The sequence below is a fragment of the Lepidochelys olivacea genome (genome assembly GCF_965140295.1).
Source record: "Lepidochelys olivacea isolate rLepOli2 genome assembly, chromosome: 22".
NCBI classification, from domain to species: Eukaryota; Metazoa; Chordata; order Testudines; family Cheloniidae; genus Lepidochelys; species Lepidochelys olivacea.
Window position 1 is genome coordinate 21,507,646 of NC_140432.1, and position 20,415 is coordinate 21,528,060.

General features: G+C 44.5%; 1 protein-coding gene across 1 annotated transcript in view; it reads left to right on the forward strand.

Annotated features, from left to right (window-relative positions):
• The window catches only part of CXCR5 (C-X-C motif chemokine receptor 5), a gene marked incomplete at its 5' end in the record, with an annotated part of 31,425 nt that overhangs the window by 1,140 nt on the left and 9,870 nt on the right, over window positions 1-20,415 (forward strand). Inside the window, one exon of the mRNA XM_084611657.1 lies at window positions 1,328-1,378. Coding sequence (XP_084467783.1) covers window positions 1,328-1,378 — 51 coding nt within the window. The remainder of the gene's footprint in view (window positions 1-1,327; window positions 1,379-20,415) is intronic.

Here is a 20,415-nt window from a genome sequence, read left to right on the forward strand (position 1 = left end):
GCGTGAGTGAAGCGGAGTGAGAGGGAGTTTTACAACGAGGGAAGCGAGACTGTACGGCCCAGCCAGCCTCCTTCTGTTGCATTAAAAAATAAATGAAGTAGCATTAAACAGCTGCTTTAAAGGAGTCTCCACGGCCCTCCTCCTTCCATCAGCGATTCACTGAAGGAGATGTCAACATCCCTGTGAAACCCACATTAAAATCAGTCCTGAAAGAGAGAGAGAGACTGAGACTTTAAACAGCTGCCTTGACATGAATCCAAGACGAGGGAGCGAGTGGCCCTCCAGGTGAGACGGTGACGTGGTACATCTTCTCAGTTAAGCTTCCCCCTCTTCATTAATTTTACTTTAATTACATGTGCAGAAATAGAACAATGCTTTTTTTAAATAATCTTGTCATCTAAATCCGAACTACTGGCACTATTCCAACAGATTTAGAGTCAGATATAGTATAGTTGTTTCCTCCCCGGTGATACGGTTTTAAAATTAGCGACTTTAAAAATTTAAGTCTCATTTCTACACCAATAGTAATTAGGAGATTGTGAAACTATTCCTGGCCAGCATGAAATAATTCTGTTAAGGTAACTTTAAAGTGAGTCAAATTGAAGTAAGAGTCAGACAGCAAAACCATTGGTGACATTGGTTGAGACTACTCAAATTAATAGTATAGTAAGTTATTTTCTCAGTTATAAGGATCAGCTGACCAAGACTTTCCTTTCATCCTTTAATTAGAAATGAACAAGTCTCCTATATTTTACAAAGGACAAAAATATTTCAGCTTTGCTGCCCCCGCAATATACACAGTCTATTTAATCTCAACTGGAAAAAATATCGAATGCTAATGAAAAAAAATAATTAGACAACTAAAGTTGACTGTTGAACATGAAGGAAAAAAAATCTCTTTTAAAAATTAGGTTATTTAAAAGGAAAACTTGTCTTAATAGTTGCAAAACTTAGTTGCAAAATAGAAAGGAAACAGTAATTTATTAAGCAAAATATTTTGGATATATTCCTAAAGTATTTAAATTTAGTACACAAGTTTATATGTCCATCACTCTCACTGCTTAATTTGTTATAACTATTGCAACAAAGCACTTTAGAATTCAAGGTTATCTTTATTTATTCTTACATCAGTCAGCACCAGCACAAACTTTTTATTAATGCCTTATGCCTTCTTTTTATGCTCTCCCACTTAACCAATTAGCACTTTAATTACTTTGCTGCACTGTGGCTTTTAAACCATTAGTTACTAAGACACCATCACATCATTAGTCAATTAAGTACCAAAAAATTAACATTCAAATGACAAATGTTTAATTTTCTATGGCAGGACCAGGAAGAAACCTCTGAAGACATCAGGGAACACAGGAAAAGCAGATTTGTAAATTCTATCAGGGCCAAATTTAGGGGCAGGTGACCCAGGTGACTGCTGGGGTGCCAGGCTTGGAGTGATGTTTTTGTTGTTAGTGACAAAAGGGAAAATAGAATGCTAGAAGTAAAATGTGTCAGGTATTCTGTAGGTAGATTCATTTTTCACTAACCTCCTAGAATGTTCTGGACCTTTGTAGAATCTTGTCGACCCTTCTAGACTTTCAGAGAACTACCTTTTCCCTGAACCTCCTAGAATGTTGTCAGCCATGCCTTCGTGGGTATATAAGGGGCGGGGCATCACTGCTCAATTTTATATGACAGGGAGTATAAATCATCCATCAAACTCCTGAAATGGGCTACAAATGCAATAAAAAATAAGGTATTCAAAAGTTTAACAAATGGAGTTGGGGGGAGGGCGCTGGAGACATTCCTTGCCTGGGCACCATTTGGTCAAGGGCTGACCATGAGTACTATATCTGAAACTTTCACCCACAGAGCCTTGTATTTGATAAGGGATGATCTCAGGCATAAGTACGGTAGGTGCTGGAGGGCCTTGCAGTTCTATGCCAGTGATGTGCTGGAGGAAACTCTTGGGACCTCTTTCTATTATTCTGATGCCAAAGTGCATGGAGAGTTGATTTTTCCTGCCTCGGAGGGAGTCATCCCCTCTCTGGATACTGCTAACGTATCCCTTCCAGGGATTATTTATTTCCATGTATTGTGTTCTGCTAATCAACATAGTATGTTTTTTCAGAAAGAGAATATGTTTCTAGCTAAATGCACTTCATACACATTTGATGCCCAGTAGTCCTGCCTTCTTCATCAGCTTTATTTAAATGAGAATATAAATGGATTCACCAAGTCTGTCCATTGGCTCATCCTGGTACATGTGGAAAAAAATATGGGAATCCCTTGTTAAAATAATCGGTAGTATAATGTTCTCTGCTGACTCCAAAATTGACTGGCCATCTCAGCCTTTCCCCCTGGCAGAGGGGTTGGTGAGTCCGGAAACTCACTGTTACACCAGCCAGTCTCTGGTGATGGAACAAGAAGGTGAAAATATCGCTTAACCTTTTTTTTTTCTTTTTACTGAGGTCCTGCAGGCCAAAAGGCTAACCCTGTAGTAGATGTCTGGTGGAGGCTGGTAGCTGGGGTATTGATTAACTTAACTGTGAGAACTTCAGTGGATAATTCAGAGTGCAAATGGGATGTACAGATGTGACAATTTGGGAATCTGTCAGTACAAATTTATGAATCCTGGATGATATTTTTAATTGTTACTATGAAAGATGCTGTATCATGAATGCCTAGATGTATGTGTATCCATCATGTCTTACCAGCATGACAGCATGTCTTCCTCCTACTGAGGACAGTAGGAAATACTTAAAGTTAATGACAATACTTTGGTCACAATATTATTCTAGAAAGTAAAAACTAGCTGCATCCTTGGGAGACCAGTTTTATTTTCCCCTCTGAAGGGAGTAGGGAAAGAGAGGAGCAGACCAAAAAATGGCCAAGTGTCCAGGAGAGGTTTAATAAACACATAGGAACAGAGGAACCAGACAGGAAGAGGAAGTGTAGGGGTAGGAAAGAGTAAGGTGGTCATGCAAGCTGGGCAACGACTTCATGAGGGAGAAACCACACAACAGGTAAAAATTCTACATGAGGCAGGGGTCATTCTTCCTGGCCGCAAATGGTCCGTCCGTTCCCCCCCCCCCCCAAGGACTCTCAAAGGAAGAGCTAGTGACGGATATTGCAGTTTAAGAGGTTTATTGTTTGGTATGATCTGTACTCTGCTTCGTTTGAAGAGCATTAAGGTGTTTGTCTCTGTGCAGTGTGTCTCTGTATGTGTGCTACGTGCTTCACAGTTACTGTGTCTCCAGAGACAATTAAACCATAACCAGAAGCTTCACACCTTTTGCAGTATGAAGGAGGGAGAGGGTGTGTTTTAAGCAACTGGGCTATCTTGGGTGTCAGCACTTGTCCTGGGGGCCTAGGGCAGGTGGGCTGAAGAGCTCCATTTCTGTGAAGGGATAACAAACTGAGAGCCAATGCCCAGACAATGTGCCAGAGACACCAGGGAGGACAAAGTTCTGCAGCCTGATGAGACCCAGAGAAGCTTAAAACACCCAGGAAGTCAGAGGCTAGATTACCCTCACAGCTTGTCTGGGGATCCAGTCACTTTTGTGAGTTGCCCACCTATTGTCTTGCCTGTGGACTACATGACCCGCCCATCTCTGCTTTGCATCCTACATTGCCTGCATTACATCGGTCACGGTCACCTCGGTATGCCATCTGATCTCATTAGGTAAATTTCTTCTGCCAAACAAGCCACACAAAGCAGAATAAACTGGGGAACTACCTTTAAAAAACAAAAACAAAACCCTCTTATATAAGCAGCTAACAACTATTTAATAACACATCCATTGAATTCTCAACCCAACTAGTACATTTCCATAAACTATGATCCATATACCCAATGTATCCGCTACCAAGAGAGAAGCTACCAGCACATCACTGTGGAGTAAGTCTTTAACACTCACATTTCTCAAATACCCCTTCTCTAGGCAGGCTAGTCTTTCAGGACATTTAATCTCCCTCTCTGATCTTCAGTATCTCACCCTTTCATTAGAGTCTGAGTTCTCTTGTTGGTTGTTTCTCCTTTGTCCATTCATAATAATCAGTAGGTTGGTAAATGCCAGAGTCCATATCTCCTGTCAATGTTTTTTAACTTTCTGGGATTACTCTTAGATCCCTTCAGTGATGCCAGTATTTGTGCCTTTGGTCTTTCTGGATTACATAAATTCTTGGGTGCAGCTGTTCTTTAACAGTATCCCTTTAGCCCCAAGTATTAGAGGTGTGACTCCTCAGGCACACTCTATCATCTGGGCTAAGAGATGGGAGATCTGGATTACATAAATATTGTCAAAATATTATTTCTGCTTCCACTTCTGATTTTCTTTCATCTCCTGTATGATTTCATTGTCATGAGATTTCAGCACATTATCATTCTATGTCTGTGCATATCTGGTTTCTGCATCAGTCAGTGGTTTGGATGTATATTCTACTGGTTGCCAGCAATCATTGTGTTTCTGTAAAATCACTGTACCTAACCCAGATTGTGAAGCATCTGCTGAAAATTTTAATATGCCTGTTTGGTGCGTACTACTTCAACTGGCTTTTGTATCAGTTTTGGTATGAAACTTTCCCATGATTCCTCCTGTTCTGCACACCAGTACCATTAATTTTTACTTTCTAGGAGTTTCCTTTCTACATGGATGGATACCTGAAGGGACTTGCTTGTTTTTTCTGGATTGTATGTTCACCCTGCAAGCAACTGAACTCTTGAAACAGATCATGATACTCCCAAATGAGTGCCTCATAGTCAGGTTTAGTATGATCTTGTAGTCAGAACACCTATTTTACCAGATTTTCACAAGCTGCCAAAATTTGTGTCACCTCCTTTGGTACTATAATGAACAGGAAGGAGCCTGTACATGGTCTTATATTAGATGCTAGCGATGCATATCTCCTTCACTGGTATATTTGTTGCAGAATAACCAGTTACTTTTATTTTTGTTGGTCTCTGTTTCAGTTTTCTTATTAATCTGTGCTTCTGTGTCCAGTTTGAGTGGAATAATTATTTCATCCCCTTTCACTGGTAATATGCAGTCCCTCTCATCAGTTTTGCTTGATCCCAGCACATCTACATAAAACTCCTCAACCAGCTTGTTTTCAACTGCATGCATTTGACTTTTCTGCCTTTGGGATCTACAGCATTTTGCAAAAAAAAAAATATTTTTTTTCTGCACATTTATAACAGTTTCCCAAAGGCACAACGCTCTTTTTTGGGCCATGCTGCAATCCACACCTTCCACATAGCTGTCTGTACCCACTCTACCTGCAGTAGTGGTTTTCATAGTGTGTGGTTCCACTTTTTGATTTGACCTTTTCTGGCTATACTCTTTTTGTTGTTGTTGTTGTTTTTAGTACATGTATAATCCCTGCTGGTGAAGTCAGCTCTTTGGCTTGTGCTTTCACAGGTTCTTCTGCCCTGCATATCTGGAAAGTTTTTTCTAAATTTAAATCTCCTTCATGGAGTAGTCTATTTCTTAACATATTGTCTTTAATGCCACAGATTATTCTGTCTCTGACCAGAGAATCTGTCAGCTCACCAAAGTTACAGGTTTTACTGTGGTTTCTTAATTCCGTGACACATTGCTCTATGGTGTCATCAGTTTATTGCATGAATGTAGAAAAATTGTCTCTCTTAAAGGTCTCATTCCTGTTTGTCATGCAATGGTCCTCAAATTTAGTCAGTATTTTACTTACCTTCATACATTCACCTTCAGCAAACTTAAAGTTCTTCTATATATCCAGTGCTTCCTCCCCAGCAACATGCAAAAAGATTGATGATTTCACTTAATCATTTTGCTCGTTTGCCCCTGTGGCTACTAAATACAATTAAAATCTCTGTTGGAATTTTTTCCAATTCTCTGCAACATTGCCTGACAGTTGCAGACTGGATGGAGGTTGCAACACGTTCATTTTTGGCTTTTTTCCTTCTAAAGCCAGCCAAGCTACTATTGTGCGCGCGCGCACACACACACACACGCTTTTGTTCGCCTCTGTTTGTTGCAACTGCAGCCTCCTTTTCATTCTGCACTTCTGACACCATGTAATGATACTGGGTTATTAAATAACAAACCAGTGTATGAGAAATAAACACAACTTTCATTTAAATAATAGAGGATATCTGTGGTGAGGGGCTGTATACATCTACACTGTGTTCTCAGTCCCCCTGTTTCCAGAGCATATCTCAAAATTCTTATCTTCATAATACTGTCCCTTATGAGTGAGCCTCTCTATATTATAATCTTGAACAAACATCTCTCTTTAGACTCTATATTAGGAGGTTTCCCAAATGTATCAAATACTGCAGTGCTCTGTCCCAGTGAAGAAAAGGGAAGCTGTTTAATTTGCATTGTCATGATTTTGTTAGGTCTGATGCAAAATAACAAATATATATATTCATAGAAATGTAGGGCTGGAAGGGATCTTGAGAGGTCATCAAATTGAGCTTGCTGTGCTGAGACAGAACCAAGTAAACCTAGACCTAGATCATCTCTGACAGTTTGTTTAATCTGTTCTTAAAAACCTCCAATGATGGGGATTCCACAACCTCCCTTGGAAGCCTGTTCCATAGCTTAATTACAGAGTTAGGTTAGATATTAGGAAAAACTTTCTAAGTCTTCCTTGCTGCAGATTAAGCCCTTTATTTCTTGTCCTACCTCCAGTGGACATGGAGAACAATTAATCCCTGTCCTCTTTTTAACAGACCTTAACATATCCGAAGATGATCAGGTTCCCCCTCAGTCGTCTTTTCTCAAGACTAAGCATGTTTAGTTGTTTTAACCTTTCCTTATAGGTCAGGTTTTCTAAACCTTTTATCTTTTTTGTTGCTCTCCTCTGGACACTCTCTAATTTGTCCACATCTTTCCTAAAGTGTGGTTTCTAGAATTGGACACAGTACTCCAGCTGAGGCCTCATCAGTGTTGAGTAGAGTGAGACAATTACCTTCTCTGTCTTACGTACAATGGTCCTGTTACTCTCCCCCAGAATATTAGCCTTTTTTGCAACTTCATCACATTGTTGACTCATATTAAATTTGTGATCCACTATAACCCTCAGATCCTTTTCAGCAGTACTACCATCTAGCCAACTATTCCCCATTTTGTAGTTAGGAAGGAAAAATCAAATGCACAAGTGTAGTTGTCATAAATATAAAGGGAAGGGTAAACCCCTTTGAAATCCCTCCTGGCCAGGGGAAAGCTCCTCTCACCTGTAAAGGGTTAAGAAGCTAAAGGTAACCTCGCTGGCACCTGACCAAAATGACCAATGAGGAGACAAGATACTTTCAAAAGCTGGGAGGAGGGAGAGAAACAAAGGGTCTGTGTCTGTCTGTAGTCGTCTTGGCCAGGGACAGAACAGGAATGGAGTCTTAGAACTTTTAGTAAGTAATCTAGCTAGGTATGTGTTAGATTATGATTTCTTTAAATGGCTGAGAAAAGAATTGTGCTGAATAGAATAACTATTTCTGTCTGTGTATCTTTTTTGTAACTTAAGGTTTTGCCTAGAGGGGTTCTCTATGTTTTTGAATCTAATTACCCTGTAAGATATCTACCATCCTGATTTTACAGGGGGGATTTCTTTATTTCTGTTTACTTCTATGTTTTATTAAAAGTCTTCTTGTAAAACACTGAATGCTTTTTCATTGTTCTCAGATCCAAGGGTTTGGGTCTGTGGTCACCTATGCAAATTGGTGAGGCTTTTTATCCAACATTTCCCAGGAAAGGGGGGTGCAAGTGTTGGGAGGATTGTTCAGTGTTCTTAAGATCCAAGGGTCTGGGTCTGTAGTCACCTAGGCAAATTGGTGAGGCTTTTTACCAAACCTTGTCCAGGAAGTGGGGTGCAAGGTTTTGGGAAGTATTTTGGGGGGAAGGACGCGTCCAAACAGCTCTTCCCCAGTAACCAGTATTAGTTTGGTGGTGGTAGCGGCCAGTCTGAGGTGTAATATTTTGTACCTTGGGGAAGTTTTGACCTAAGCTGGTAAAGATAAGCTTAGGAGGTTTTTCATGCAGGTCCCCACATCTGTACCCTAGAGTTCAGAGTGGGGGAGGAACCGTGACATGGTGGCACAGTGGTGGGATTAACCTGAAATCATTTTGAGATCCAGTTGAGGTTTTTTGAACTAGAAATACAGATTTTAAAAAGGAATTTTTAGGAAGTCCAGGAAGCAGCTTTGAAACTGAAAGCAGCTTGGTTTCTCTCTGCTTTGTGGCCAAGCAGAGACAAAAGGGGATTATCTTGTGAATTGCAGGTTTTCTTTGCCTGGAGGCAGGGTACTTAACTCCTGCAGGGAAATTCACAGTCTTCCAACCCAGAGGTTTTTTTTTTTTCTTTTCTTCCTAAAAGTAAATAGGGGGTGTGTGCTCTACCCATTTGCCTGGAGACAAAAGTGGCAGGGTTTTTTTTAGGATTTTGATTTTTTTTTGTTTTACAAGGAGCACAGGTTTGAAAAGAAATTTTTTTTTTCTTTGGGCTGGGTAAGCAGGTTTCCAAGTAGTTGGAGGTTTTTTGCTTTAATTTGGGCCCAGAGCAGAGACAAGGGAATTGTCTTTTTCTGTAGGCTGACAATCACTATCAGAGAATAGGTATTCTATTCCAGCACAGCAAAATTTTACAGCCAAGTTTTGTTTGTTTAGTTCTAAACCTCGGGTGTAAAGTTAGTTAAAAACAGAGAGGTTAGAATGGCCAAATCCTCGGCTCGACTACAGCTGGAATTAGCCAAATTTCAGGCTGAGGAAAAACAAAGGGAACATGAAAGACAGATAGAACTCATGCGGCTGGAGAACGAGGTACAGGAGGCTGCCCACAAGAGGGAAATGGAGGCAAGGAAGCATGTGGAGGAGATGGAGAGGATAAAGGCCCAGCAGAATATACCAACAAACCCTAGCAATCCTTCTCCAGGTACCACTTCCCATCCCAGAAAGTTCCCCACCTACAAGGCAGGTGATGATACTGAGGCCTTCTTAGAAAACTTCGAAAGGGCCTGCCTTGGGTACAACATCTCTACTGACCAATACATGGTAGAGCTGAGGCCGCAGCTCAGTGGACCCTTAGCTGAGGTGGCAGCTGAAATGCCTAAAGAACATATGAACAAGTATGAACTGTTTAAATCCAAGGCGAGAGTCAGAATGGGGATAACACCCGAGCAGTCTCGTCGGAGGTTCCGAGCCCTAAGGTGGAAACCAGACATGTCATTTACCCGACATGCCTACCACATTGTGAAACATTGGGATGCCTGGATATCAGGAGCAAGTGTTGAATCTCCAGTAAATTTGCCCTTCCTAATGCAAATGGAACAATTCTTAGAGGGTGTTCCTGAGGAAATAGAAAGATACATCCTAGATGGGAAACCCAAAACTGTAATCGAGGCAGGAGAGATTGGAGCCAGATGGGTGGAGGTGGCAGAGAAGAAGAAAACTGGTCGCAGTTGGAGCGGAGACCAGAAGGGACCACCCCAGACCACACCCTATTACCGGGGGCCGCCCAAAGCCCCACCTACCTCCCAAAGAACCCTCCAGACCCCTTATCGTCCCACCACCCCGTTCTCCAGCAACCCACCTCGCCCCGGTGACCCGTCAGCTGGACGATGTTTTAAATGTAACAAGCTGGGGCATGTAAAGGCCAACTGCCCCCAGAACCCCAACAGATTACAGTTCATTGCACCGGAATCACACCAGAGGTCCACCGGCCCAGATACCTCCCAGATACCCTTGGAGCGGAGGGAAACTGTGAGTGTGGGCGGGAAGAAGGTCACCGCGTGGAGGGACACCGGAGCACAAGTGTCAGCTATCCATGCTTCCTTAGTGGACCCCAATTTAATCAACCCAGAGATCCAAGTGACGATTCAACCCTTCAAGTCCAACTCTTTCAATTTGCCTACAGCCAAGTTGCCTGTCCAGTACAAGGGCTGGTCAGGAATGTGGACTTTTGCAGTCTATGATGATTATCCCATCCCCATGCTGTTGGGGGAAGACTTGGCCAATCACGTGAAGCAGGCCAAGAGGGTGGGAACAGTCACCCGCAGCCAGGCTAAACAAGCCGTGAGGCCTAGCTCTGTTCCGGAAACTTCTATCAGAACCCGGTCAGAGGTGATGGACCCGGACCCCAGGCCAATGTCTGCAACAGCAGTAGTGGATCCAGTCCCAGAGACCCAGACGGAACCAGTCCCAGAACCGGAACCAGCCGAACAACCAACACCAGACCCCGTGTCAGCACTGAATCCAGTACTTGCAACCTCAACACCAGAGGGCCCCACTGAACCTGAACTGGCAGCAGCCGATAACCCTACCCAAGAGGCTCAGCCGGAGCCTGAATCCCAACATAGTGCACCAGCGGAGAGCGGTTCACAGTCAACAGAAGCAGCTCCATCCTCTATATCGCTTCCAGAGGGACCAAGCCTAGGTCCACAATCCAATGAGGAACTGATGTCTCCAGCATCAAGGGAACAGTTCCAGACTGAACAGGAAGCAGATGAAAGCCTCCAGAGAGCTTGGACGGCGGCACGGAGCAACCCACCGCCTCTCAGCTCTTCTAATCGATCCAGGTTTGTTGTAGAAAGAGGACTTTTATACAAGGAAACTCTTTCTGGTGGACACCAGGAAGACTGGCATCCTCAGAGACAGTTGGTAGTTCCAACTAAATACCGGGCCAAGCTCTTGAGCTTAGCCCACGATCACCCTAGTGGCCATGCTGGGGTGAACAGGACCAAAGACCGTTTGGGGGGGTCATTCCACTGGGAGGGAATGGGCAAGGATGTTTCTACCTATGTCCAGTCTTGTGAGGTGTGCCAAAGAGTGGGAAAACCCCAAGACCAGGTCAAAGCCCCTCTCCAGCCACTCCCCATCATTGAAGTTCCATTTCAGCAAGTAGCTGTGGATATTCTGGGTCCTTTTCCGAAAAAGACACCCAGAGGAAAGCAGTACATACTGACTTTCATGGATTTTGCCACCCGATGGCCGGAAGCAGTAGCTCTAAGCAACACCAGGGCTAAAAGTGTGTGCCAGGCACTAGCAGACATTTTTGCCAGGGTAGGTTGGCCCTCCGACATCCTCACAGATGCAGGGACTAATTTCCTGGCAGGAACTATGAAAAACCTTTGGGAAGCTCATGGGGTAAATCACTTGGTTGCCACTCCTTACCATCATCAAACAAATGGCATGGTGGAGAAGTTTAATGGAACTTTGGGGGCCATGATACGTAAATTCGTAAATGAGCACTCCAATGATTGGGACCTAGTATTGCAGCAGTTGCTCTTTGCCTACAGAGCTGTACCACATCCCAGTTTAGGGTTTTCCCCATTTGAACTTGTATATGGCCGTGAGGTTAAGGGGCCATTGCAGTTGGTGAAGCAGCAATGGGAGGGATTTACACCTTCTCCAGGAACTAACATTCTGGACTTTGTAACCAACCTACAAAACACCCTCCGAACCTCTTTAGCCCTTGCTAGAGAAAACTTACAGGATGCTCAAAAAGAGCAAAAAGCCTGGTATGATAAACATGCCAGAGAGCGTTCCTTCAAAGTAGGAGACCAGGTCATGGTCTTAAAGGCGCTCCAGGCCCATAAAATGGAAGCATCGTGGGAAGGGCCATTCGTGGTCCAGGAGCGCCTGGGAGCTGTTAATTATCTCATAGCATTCCCCACCTCCAACCGAAAGCCTAAGGTGTATCATATTAATTCTCTAAAGCCCTTTTATTCCAGAGAATTAAAGGTTTGTCAGTTTACAGCCCAGGGAGGAGACGACGCTGAGTGGCCTGAAGGTGTCTATTACGAAGGGAAATGTGGTGGTGGTGTGGAAGAGGTGAACCTCTCCATGACCCTTGGGCGTATGCAGCGACAGCAGATCCAGGAGCTGTGCACTAGCTACGCGCCAACGTTCTCAGCCACCCCAGGACTGACTGAACGGGCATACCACTCCATTGACACAGGTAATGCTCACCCAATTAGGGTCCAACCTTACCGGGTGTCTCCTCAAGCTAAAACTGCTATAGAACGGGAGATCCAGGATATGTTACAGATGGGTGTAATCCGCCCCTCTGAAAGTGCATGGGCATCTCCAGTGGTTCTAGTTCCCAAACCAGATGGGGAAATACGTTTTTGCGTGGACTACCGTAAGCTAAATGCTGTAACTCGCCTAGACAACTATCCAATGCCACGCACTGATGAACTATTAGAGAAACTGGGACGGGCCCAGTTCATCTCTACCTTGGACTTAACCAAGGGGTACTGGCAGGTACTGCTAGATGAATCTGCCAAGGAAAGGTCAGCCTTCATCACACATCTCGGGCTGTATGAATTTAATGTACTCCCTTTCGGGCTGCGAAATGCACCCGCCACTTTCCAAAGACTTGTAGATGGTCTCCTAGCGGGATTAGGAGAATATGCAGTCGCCTACCTTGACGATGTGGCCATATTTTCGGATTCCTGGGCAGACCACCTGCAACATCTACAAAGAGTCCTTGAGCGCATAAGGGAGGCAGGACTAACTGTTAAGGCTAAGAAGTGTCAAATAGGCCTAAACAGAGTGACTTACCTTGGACACCAGGTGGGTCAAGGAACTATCAGCCCCCTACAGGCCAAAGTGGATGCTATCCAAAAGTGGCCTGTCCCAAAGTCAAAGAAACAGGTTCAATCCTTCTTAGGCTTGGCCGGTTATTACAGACGATTTGTACCGCACTACAGCCAAATCGCTGCCCCACTGACAGACCTAACCAAAAAGAAACAGCCAAATGCTGTTCAGTGGACCGGAAAGTGTCAGAAGGCCTTTAACAAGCTTAAAGCGACACTCATGTCTGACCCTGTACTAAGGGCCCCAGACTTTGACAAACCGTTCCTAGTAACCACAGATGCATCCGAGCGTGGTGTGGGAGCAGTTTTAATGCAGAAAGGACCTGATCAAGAATTCCACCCTGTAGTGTTTCTCAGCAAAAAACTGTCTGAGAGGGAAAGCAACTGGTCAGTCACTGAAAAAGAATGTTATGCCATTGTCTACGCTCTGGAAAAGCTACGCCCATATGTTTGGGGACGGCGTTTCCACCTGCAAACCGACCATGCTGCACTAAAGTGGCTTCACACCGTCAAAGAAACTAACAAAAAACTTCTTCGGTGGAGTTTAGCTCTCCAAGATTTTGATTTCGACATCCAACACATCTCAGGAGCTTCTAACAAAGTGGCTGATGCACTCTCCCGTGAAAGTTTCCCAGAATCAACTGGTTAAAATCGTCCTTGAGATGTGGAAAATATTGTTAGTCTTTATGTACTTGGTAGTATATTTAGAGATGCATGTGTCTTATTAACTCTGTTTTCCTAGAGCTCCAGGAAGAAATCCCAGCCAGTGTTTCAGAAATCCCTAGCTGAGATTTGGGGGGCGTGTCATAAATATAAAGGGAAGGGTAAACCCCTTTGAAATCCCTCCTGGCCAGGGGAAAGCTCCTCTCACCTGTAAAGGGTTAAGAAGCTAAAGGTAACCTCGCTGGCACCTGACCAAAATGACCAATGAGGAGACAAGATACTTTCAAAAGCTGGGAGGAGGGAGAGAAACAAAGGGTCTGTGTCTGTCTGTAGTCGTCTTGGCCAGGGACAGAACAGGAATGGAGTCTTAGAACTTTTAGTAAGTAATCTAGCTAGGTATGTGTTAGATTATGATTTCTTTAAATGGCTGAGAAAAGAATTGTGCTGAATAGAATAACTATTTCTGTCTGTGTATCTTTTTTGTAACTTAAGGTTTTGCCTAGAGGGGTTCTCTATGTTTTTGAATCTAATTACCCTGTAAGATATCTACCATCCTGATTTTACAGGGGGGATTTCTTTATTTCTGTTTACTTCTATGTTTTATTAAAAGTCTTCTTGTAAAACACTGAATGCTTTTTCATTGTTCTCAGATCCAAGGGTTTGGGTCTGTGGTCACCTATGCAAATTGGTGAGGCTTTTTATCCAACATTTCCCAGGAAAGGGGGGGTGCAAGTGTTGGGAGGATTGTTCAGTGTTCTTAAGATCCAAGGGTCTGGGTCTGTAGTCACCTAGGCAAATTGGTGAGGCTTTTTACCAAACCTTGTCCAGGAAGTGGGGTGCAAGGTTTTGGGAAGTATTTTGGGGGGAAGGACGTGTCCAAACAGCTCTTCCCCAGTAACCAGTATTAGTTTGGTGGTGGTAGCGGCCAGTCTGAGGTGTAATATTTTGTACCTTGGGGAAGTTTTGACCTAAGCTGGTAAAGATAAGCTTAGGAGGTTTTTCATGCAGGTCCCCACATCTGTACCCTAGAGTTCAGAGTGGGGGAGGAACCGTGACAGTAGTACTCTGCACTTCTTCTTGTTCCCCCCCCCATCCACTAGTCAATAACCCTATCAAAGAAGGAAATTAGGTTGGTTTGGCATGATTTGATTTTATTCCTTATAACCCTGATATCCTCTAGGTACTTACAAATTGATTGTTTAATAATTTGTTCCATATCTTTCCAGGTATCAAAGGTTAGGCTGACTGATCTGTAATTCCCTGGGTACTCTTTGTTCCCCTTTTTAAAGATAGCTACTAACTTTCGCCCTTTTCTAGTCCTCTGGAACTCACCCATCCTCCATGAATTCTCAAAGATAATTGCTTACAGTTCTTAGATGGCTTCAGCTAGTTCCTTAAGTACCCTAAGATGAATTTCATCAGGCCCTGCCAACTTGAATACATCTAACTTATCTAAAGATTCTTTAACCAATTCTTTCCCTATTATGGCTTGTTTTCCTTCCCCCTTGTTGCTAATATTAGTTGTGTTGAGTGACAGTCACCATTAACGTTTTTAGTGTTACTGAAGCAAAATAGGCATTAAACACCTCAGCCCTCTTGGTGTCATCAGTTCTTAGCTCCCCTTCCCCACTAAGCAGAGGACCTACACTTCCCTTCATCTTTCTCTTGCTCCTAATGTATGAAGAATCCCTTTTTATTGCCTTTGATGTCCCTTGCTAGGTGTAATGCATTTTATGCCTTAGATTTTCTGATTTTTCCCTACATACAAGCCTCATCCTACTCCCACCATTTACCTATCTACCCACCTCACCCACTCTAGCCATCTCTTACCTGCCTGCAAAACTCGAACTGTGCCACCACACTGTGGCAAACCCTCCTTCACATTTGTGAGACCTCTCGTAATCCTCCTTCCCTGGATTGGAGTTGATCTGAGCAATGGAGAGTAGTGGACAGGTGTGACCAGATTTTCAAAAGAGCCCAGCATGCAGTAGTTTCTAATGCAGTCAGTAAGAACCATTGGGTGCCTGGCTCTTTTTTAAAAAATCTGTCCCTTAGGAGTTTTACTTTCTGCCATGGCCTAGCAAAACAAGCTAAATGGCATTGGGGCTAGTGTCTGGACAGGTGGTTTAGGAGTGTACAGGCTGTGCTGGCCTTATGGTTGCAAGCAGTTCATCTTAGGGTCTACTTACTAATTTTTAATTTCCTTCAGGCTGGTCCTTTTAAAAGCTATTCAGACTGAAAGTCGTCTCTGTTTTGCATCTGTCTCTATTCCACTTTCAGTTCTTGTTTTGATGCAAAGATTCATAAAGTCTCCTTTCAAGGGAATACCCCAAATGTCGTCATCCTGCCACCTCTTCACCATTAACTCTCCACCAGAACTACCCAGATAGTCACGTGGCTCCAATGACAGACTGAAATTCCCTAGGGGAGGGAAGCTTTTCCTAATGTCAGAATTACCAGGAATCTCCCTTCACTCGAGCTGCTGCAGGGTCAGGTTTCTCAGCTCTTCCTCACAGGAGAAGAGCAGCTTGGCTTGGCCTGATGAATCAGAATTTCTATTAATCATGGATGATAGAACAAAGATTATATTTGCTAGGTGGTCCTGCAGTTAAGTAGGGGACTGGGAGTCAGGATTTTATTTCCAACTCTACCACTGACTCACTTTCTAACTCTGAGGAATGAGTCACTTCATTTCTCTGTGCTTCTCTGTACTTATCTGTAATACTGAGATGATGTTACTGACCTACCCACGTGAGGCTTCATTAATTATTCAAAATAATCTGAAAGGCACAATATGGACCTACTTCTATGAGATAGTGAGCACTTCCTAAGCCGTGCAACAGTGACATTTGGTCTCATGACAGTGTCATGGTTTTACTCTGTAGTAGTGCTGTCTCCTTAGAAGGACTGTTGGGCAAAAACCTTGGCACTGGACCCTTTGAATTCTCTTGCAAATAATTAAAGATCCATGGCCCTCTTTGCAAAAGTAAGGATATTACCCCGAGTGTCTTGACCAGGCTAAGTCTGGGCAAGTGCATGCTGCCTACTGTCAGCTCTTGCTTTAATTTTATAAGGTATGGTTATTCACCTAAAGCCAGTAAGTTTGTAGGTGTTGGACATCTGGGATGTTCTGAAAGAACTTGGTCACAAAGAGACTATAATAGCTGAGGCAGGAAGAAGAGCAGAAGATAGATCAGCTCTGTCTCTCTTCTTCCCTTCATCCCCTGGAAGGCATGGCCTAGGTCTAGGGCAGGAGATGGCTATAGTGCCCCAGGGCAATTAAGCACTAAGGAGAGTGGCTGTTGCATGTAGTTCCTGGGGAAGGAGGCCAGCAGCACCCACCTGAAAGGTAGCCATACAAAGGGTTGGAGGTGAGAGGCTGTAGCAGTCCAGTGGCCTGGCAAGATAGAGGCTGGGAAGAGACAGCCCAGTAGGAATCTGCCATGGAGATATGCAGCTTCATGGGAAAAGTAGGAGCCAGGGAGCAGAGTGGGCCCAGGAGAAGCTGCTCCAGGGTCTCAGAATATTAAGGCGAAGCTGGCTTGCAACAGGTGTGAAAGCTGCCAGGGAGCATGGGCATTGGCAGATCAAACTGACAGGCAGCCCACAGATGCAGTGTGAACCAGGAATGGAAGGGGCAGTCCATTAGCTGTTGTGGAAAGAGGACGCAGCTAGGCTGAGGGGAAGTCTCCCCAGGGAAGGGATAGGTGTAAGGAAGCTGTTGCATGCTGAGCCAGACGCAGCATTACAAACCTGCTCTCTCGGAAAATGCTTGCTTTAGGGGAGAGGAGTGGGGTTCAGAGTGAGACCAGTAGGGGTGCAGCTACCTACTACAGCAGAGTAACACATGATAAATGGAGAACTGAGCCAGTGTGTACAGGAGAGGAGGACAAGATAAGTCTGAGAAGGGACTTTGCATTGTGATGCCCAAAGCTGAAGACTGTTGAGCAGAGAACATGTACCTGCCAATAGGGAGATGATGCAAACGGTGTCCCATGAGACCAATACCACCACCAGGGCCAGGCCCTGTCTTGCAAGCCCTAGGAACTGATTTGTCCTCCCGGGAAAGAATAGCGTTGAAGATGCTTGATAAACCATGACACGTTAGCCTTTCCCCTGCTATTGCCCAGCCCTGAAAGGCAGAGTTAACTTTTCACCGGCACAGGTTTTGCCCCTAGGGTATCTGCTTCCTTTCCTTTTAGCCAGCCAGCCATATCAGATAGTCTTTTCCTGTTAGCTGTATGTGTGTGTGCGCACGTGCATGCTGGGGACTCACGGTGTTACAGTCCAGCCTTTGAAGTACCTACAACCCTTGCGTTTGAACTTTTGGCACAGTGTCTGAAAAGGCCGGTGTGCCGTGGTATCCGTGGAATCCCCAATAGATTGGCGGTGCTGCAGTTTTTGAGGTCTACTCTTTTGTCCCCAACTCTACTTGATGCATTTCCTCCTGAGAGAGACGCAGCGTTTTGGCAGTGGCTGTAGGGAAGGCCTCTCTCAGCCTATCTCCTTTGTAATTTTGTACAGTGCCTGGGAGCGTGCAAAGACGTTCAGTCACTAAATAATAAGGGGGTTGGGGGGGATCCTGGTTTATCTTAACTGGCTGGATGCATCAGTTTCTTCAGGCTCCCAGCAAACTCTGCTTGAGAGTCTGGGAAAGGAAGAGTGGGACACTATCGGGGTGTCATCAGACGTCACCAGTGTGGTGCTCTGCTCTGTTCAATGATGATAACAGTCGGCTGCATGTGTGTGTGTGTTCCCTCTGTGTGCTGCCCCGGCTCTGCAGATAGCTGGCACAGCAGATGTCATGAGGAAAAACCCAATGGCCCCGGACTCCGATAAGGTATGAAGGCACCCGGCCAGGTTTATTGCCAAACTAAACACAGTCTCTAGCTCCCCGGATCAGAGGTCTACAGTTCTGCTAGTACATATGTGCTCCCTGACACTGGACTGGCTCAGTCAGTGGCAGTATTTACCACTGCCCCCTAGGCCAGACAAAGACAACCACTCGGATGCATCCTTATACGCAGGTACAAACACATTACACGTCACTCCTGATGTATTGAGGTACAACCCGTCTATGTAGTAAGGTCCCGCCTCTCTTCTTGTACATGTTGGTTCAAACAAAACAGCTCAAGCCATCATATTATCCTTCTGCCTGTCTTTAGGATGGGTCAGCCTGTTCCTTGTTATGTGTGGAATGTGCAAGTATCGGAGTGTTCTTGGTACCATCCTGGCACGTTTATATCTTTAGTGTCCAGTACCTTTTAGGTATGTGTATTTTTGCAACATCAGCCCTTTCCTTGCCAGCTTCTGTGAGCAGGGCCTGCCTCTGGCTCACAGTTTAATTTTGCTTTATGTTAACAAAGTCTTGACCATTTCTTTAGTTTAGGCCTCATACCAGGCCTCTGATACAAGGTTTTATGTTTCAGGGCGTCCTCTTACTACAAGGGGCAGGCTGTCATTACGCAGCTCCGTGCAATAGCAGAGAGTTGCTGGACCTGTTTGGAGGTAATTCTACCTCCATGCTTTGCTGCAGAAAGCTTAAAGGTTAGAAGCCTGTTCCTAAATAGAGGCATCTTGTTACTCCCTCGTGTGTCTCTGTATTTGTAAGGCTCATGCCTAGCAGGGTTATACCAGATACATGCAGGATTTCTGGGCAGACTGGCCCATAGTTCACACCCTTGGATGATGTTTCTAGCTTACGGTTCCCACTGCCCAGTTTCATCCCATTTGCTTCTAGTTACACCCCATGTACCATAATAATAGTGTGTTCTCTGCCGACTCCAGAATTGACAGGCCATCTCAGCCTTTCCCCCTGACAGAGGGGTTGGTGAGTCCGGAAACTCGCTGTTACACCAGCCAGTCTCTGGTGATGGAACAAGAAGGTGAAAATATCGCTTAACCTTTTTTTTTTCTTTTTACTGAGGTCCTGCAGGCCAAAAGGCTAACCCTGTAGTAGATGTCTGGTGGAGGCTGGTAGCTGGGGTATTGATTAACTTAATTGTGAGAACTTCAGTGGATAATTCAGAGTGCAAATGGGATGTACAGATGTGACAATTTGGGAATCTGTCAGTACAAATTTATGAATTCTGGATGATATTTTTAATTGTTACTATGAAAGATGCTGTATCATGAATGCCTAGATGTATGTGTATCCATCATGTCTTACCAGCATGACAGCATGTCTTCCTCCTACTGAGGACAGTAGGAAATACTTAAAGTTAATGACAATACTTTGGTCACAATATTATTCTAGAAAGTAAAAACTAGCTGCATCCTTGGGAGACCAGTTTTATTTTCCCCTCTGAAGGGAGTAGGGAAAGAGAGGAGCAGACCAAAAAATGGCCAAGTGTCCAGGAGAGGTTTAATAAACACATAGGAACAGAGGAACCAGACAGGAAGAGGAAGTGTAGGGGTAGGAAAGAGTAAGGTGGTCATGCAAGCTGGGCAACGACTTCATGAGGGAGAAACCACACAACAGGTAAAAATTCTACATGAGGCAGGGGTCATTCTGCCTGCCTTCCTGGCCGCAAATGGTCCGTCCGTTCCCCCCCCCCCCCCCAAGGACTCTCAAAGGAAGAGCTAGTGACGGATATTGCAGTTTAAGAGGTTTATTGTTTGGTATGATCTGTACTCTGCTTCGTTTGAAGAGCATTAAGGTGTTTGTCTCTGTGCAGTGTGTCTCTGTATGTGTGCTACGTGCTTCACAGTTACTGTGTCTCCAGAGACAATTAAACCATAACCAGAAGCTTCACACCTTTTGCAGTATGAAGGAGGGAGAGGGTGTGTTTTAAGCAACTGGGCTATCTTGGGTGTCAGCACTTGTCCTGGGGGCCTAGGGCAGGTGGGCTGAAGAGCTCCATTTCTGTGAAGGGATAACAAACTGAGAGCCAATGCCCAGACAATGTGCCAGAGACACCAGGGAGGACAAAGTTCTGCAGCCTGATGAGACCCAGAGAAGCTTAAAACACCCAGGAAGTCAGAGGCTAGATTACCCTCACAGCTTGTCTGGGGATCCAGTCACTTTTGTGAGTTGCCCACCTATTGTTTTGCCTGTGGACTGCATGACCCGCCCATTTCTGCTTTGTAAGGCTCATGCCTAGAAGGGTTATACCAGATACATGCAGGGTTTCTGGGCAGACTGGCCCATAGTTCACACCCTTGGAAGATGTCTCCAGCCTACAGTTCCT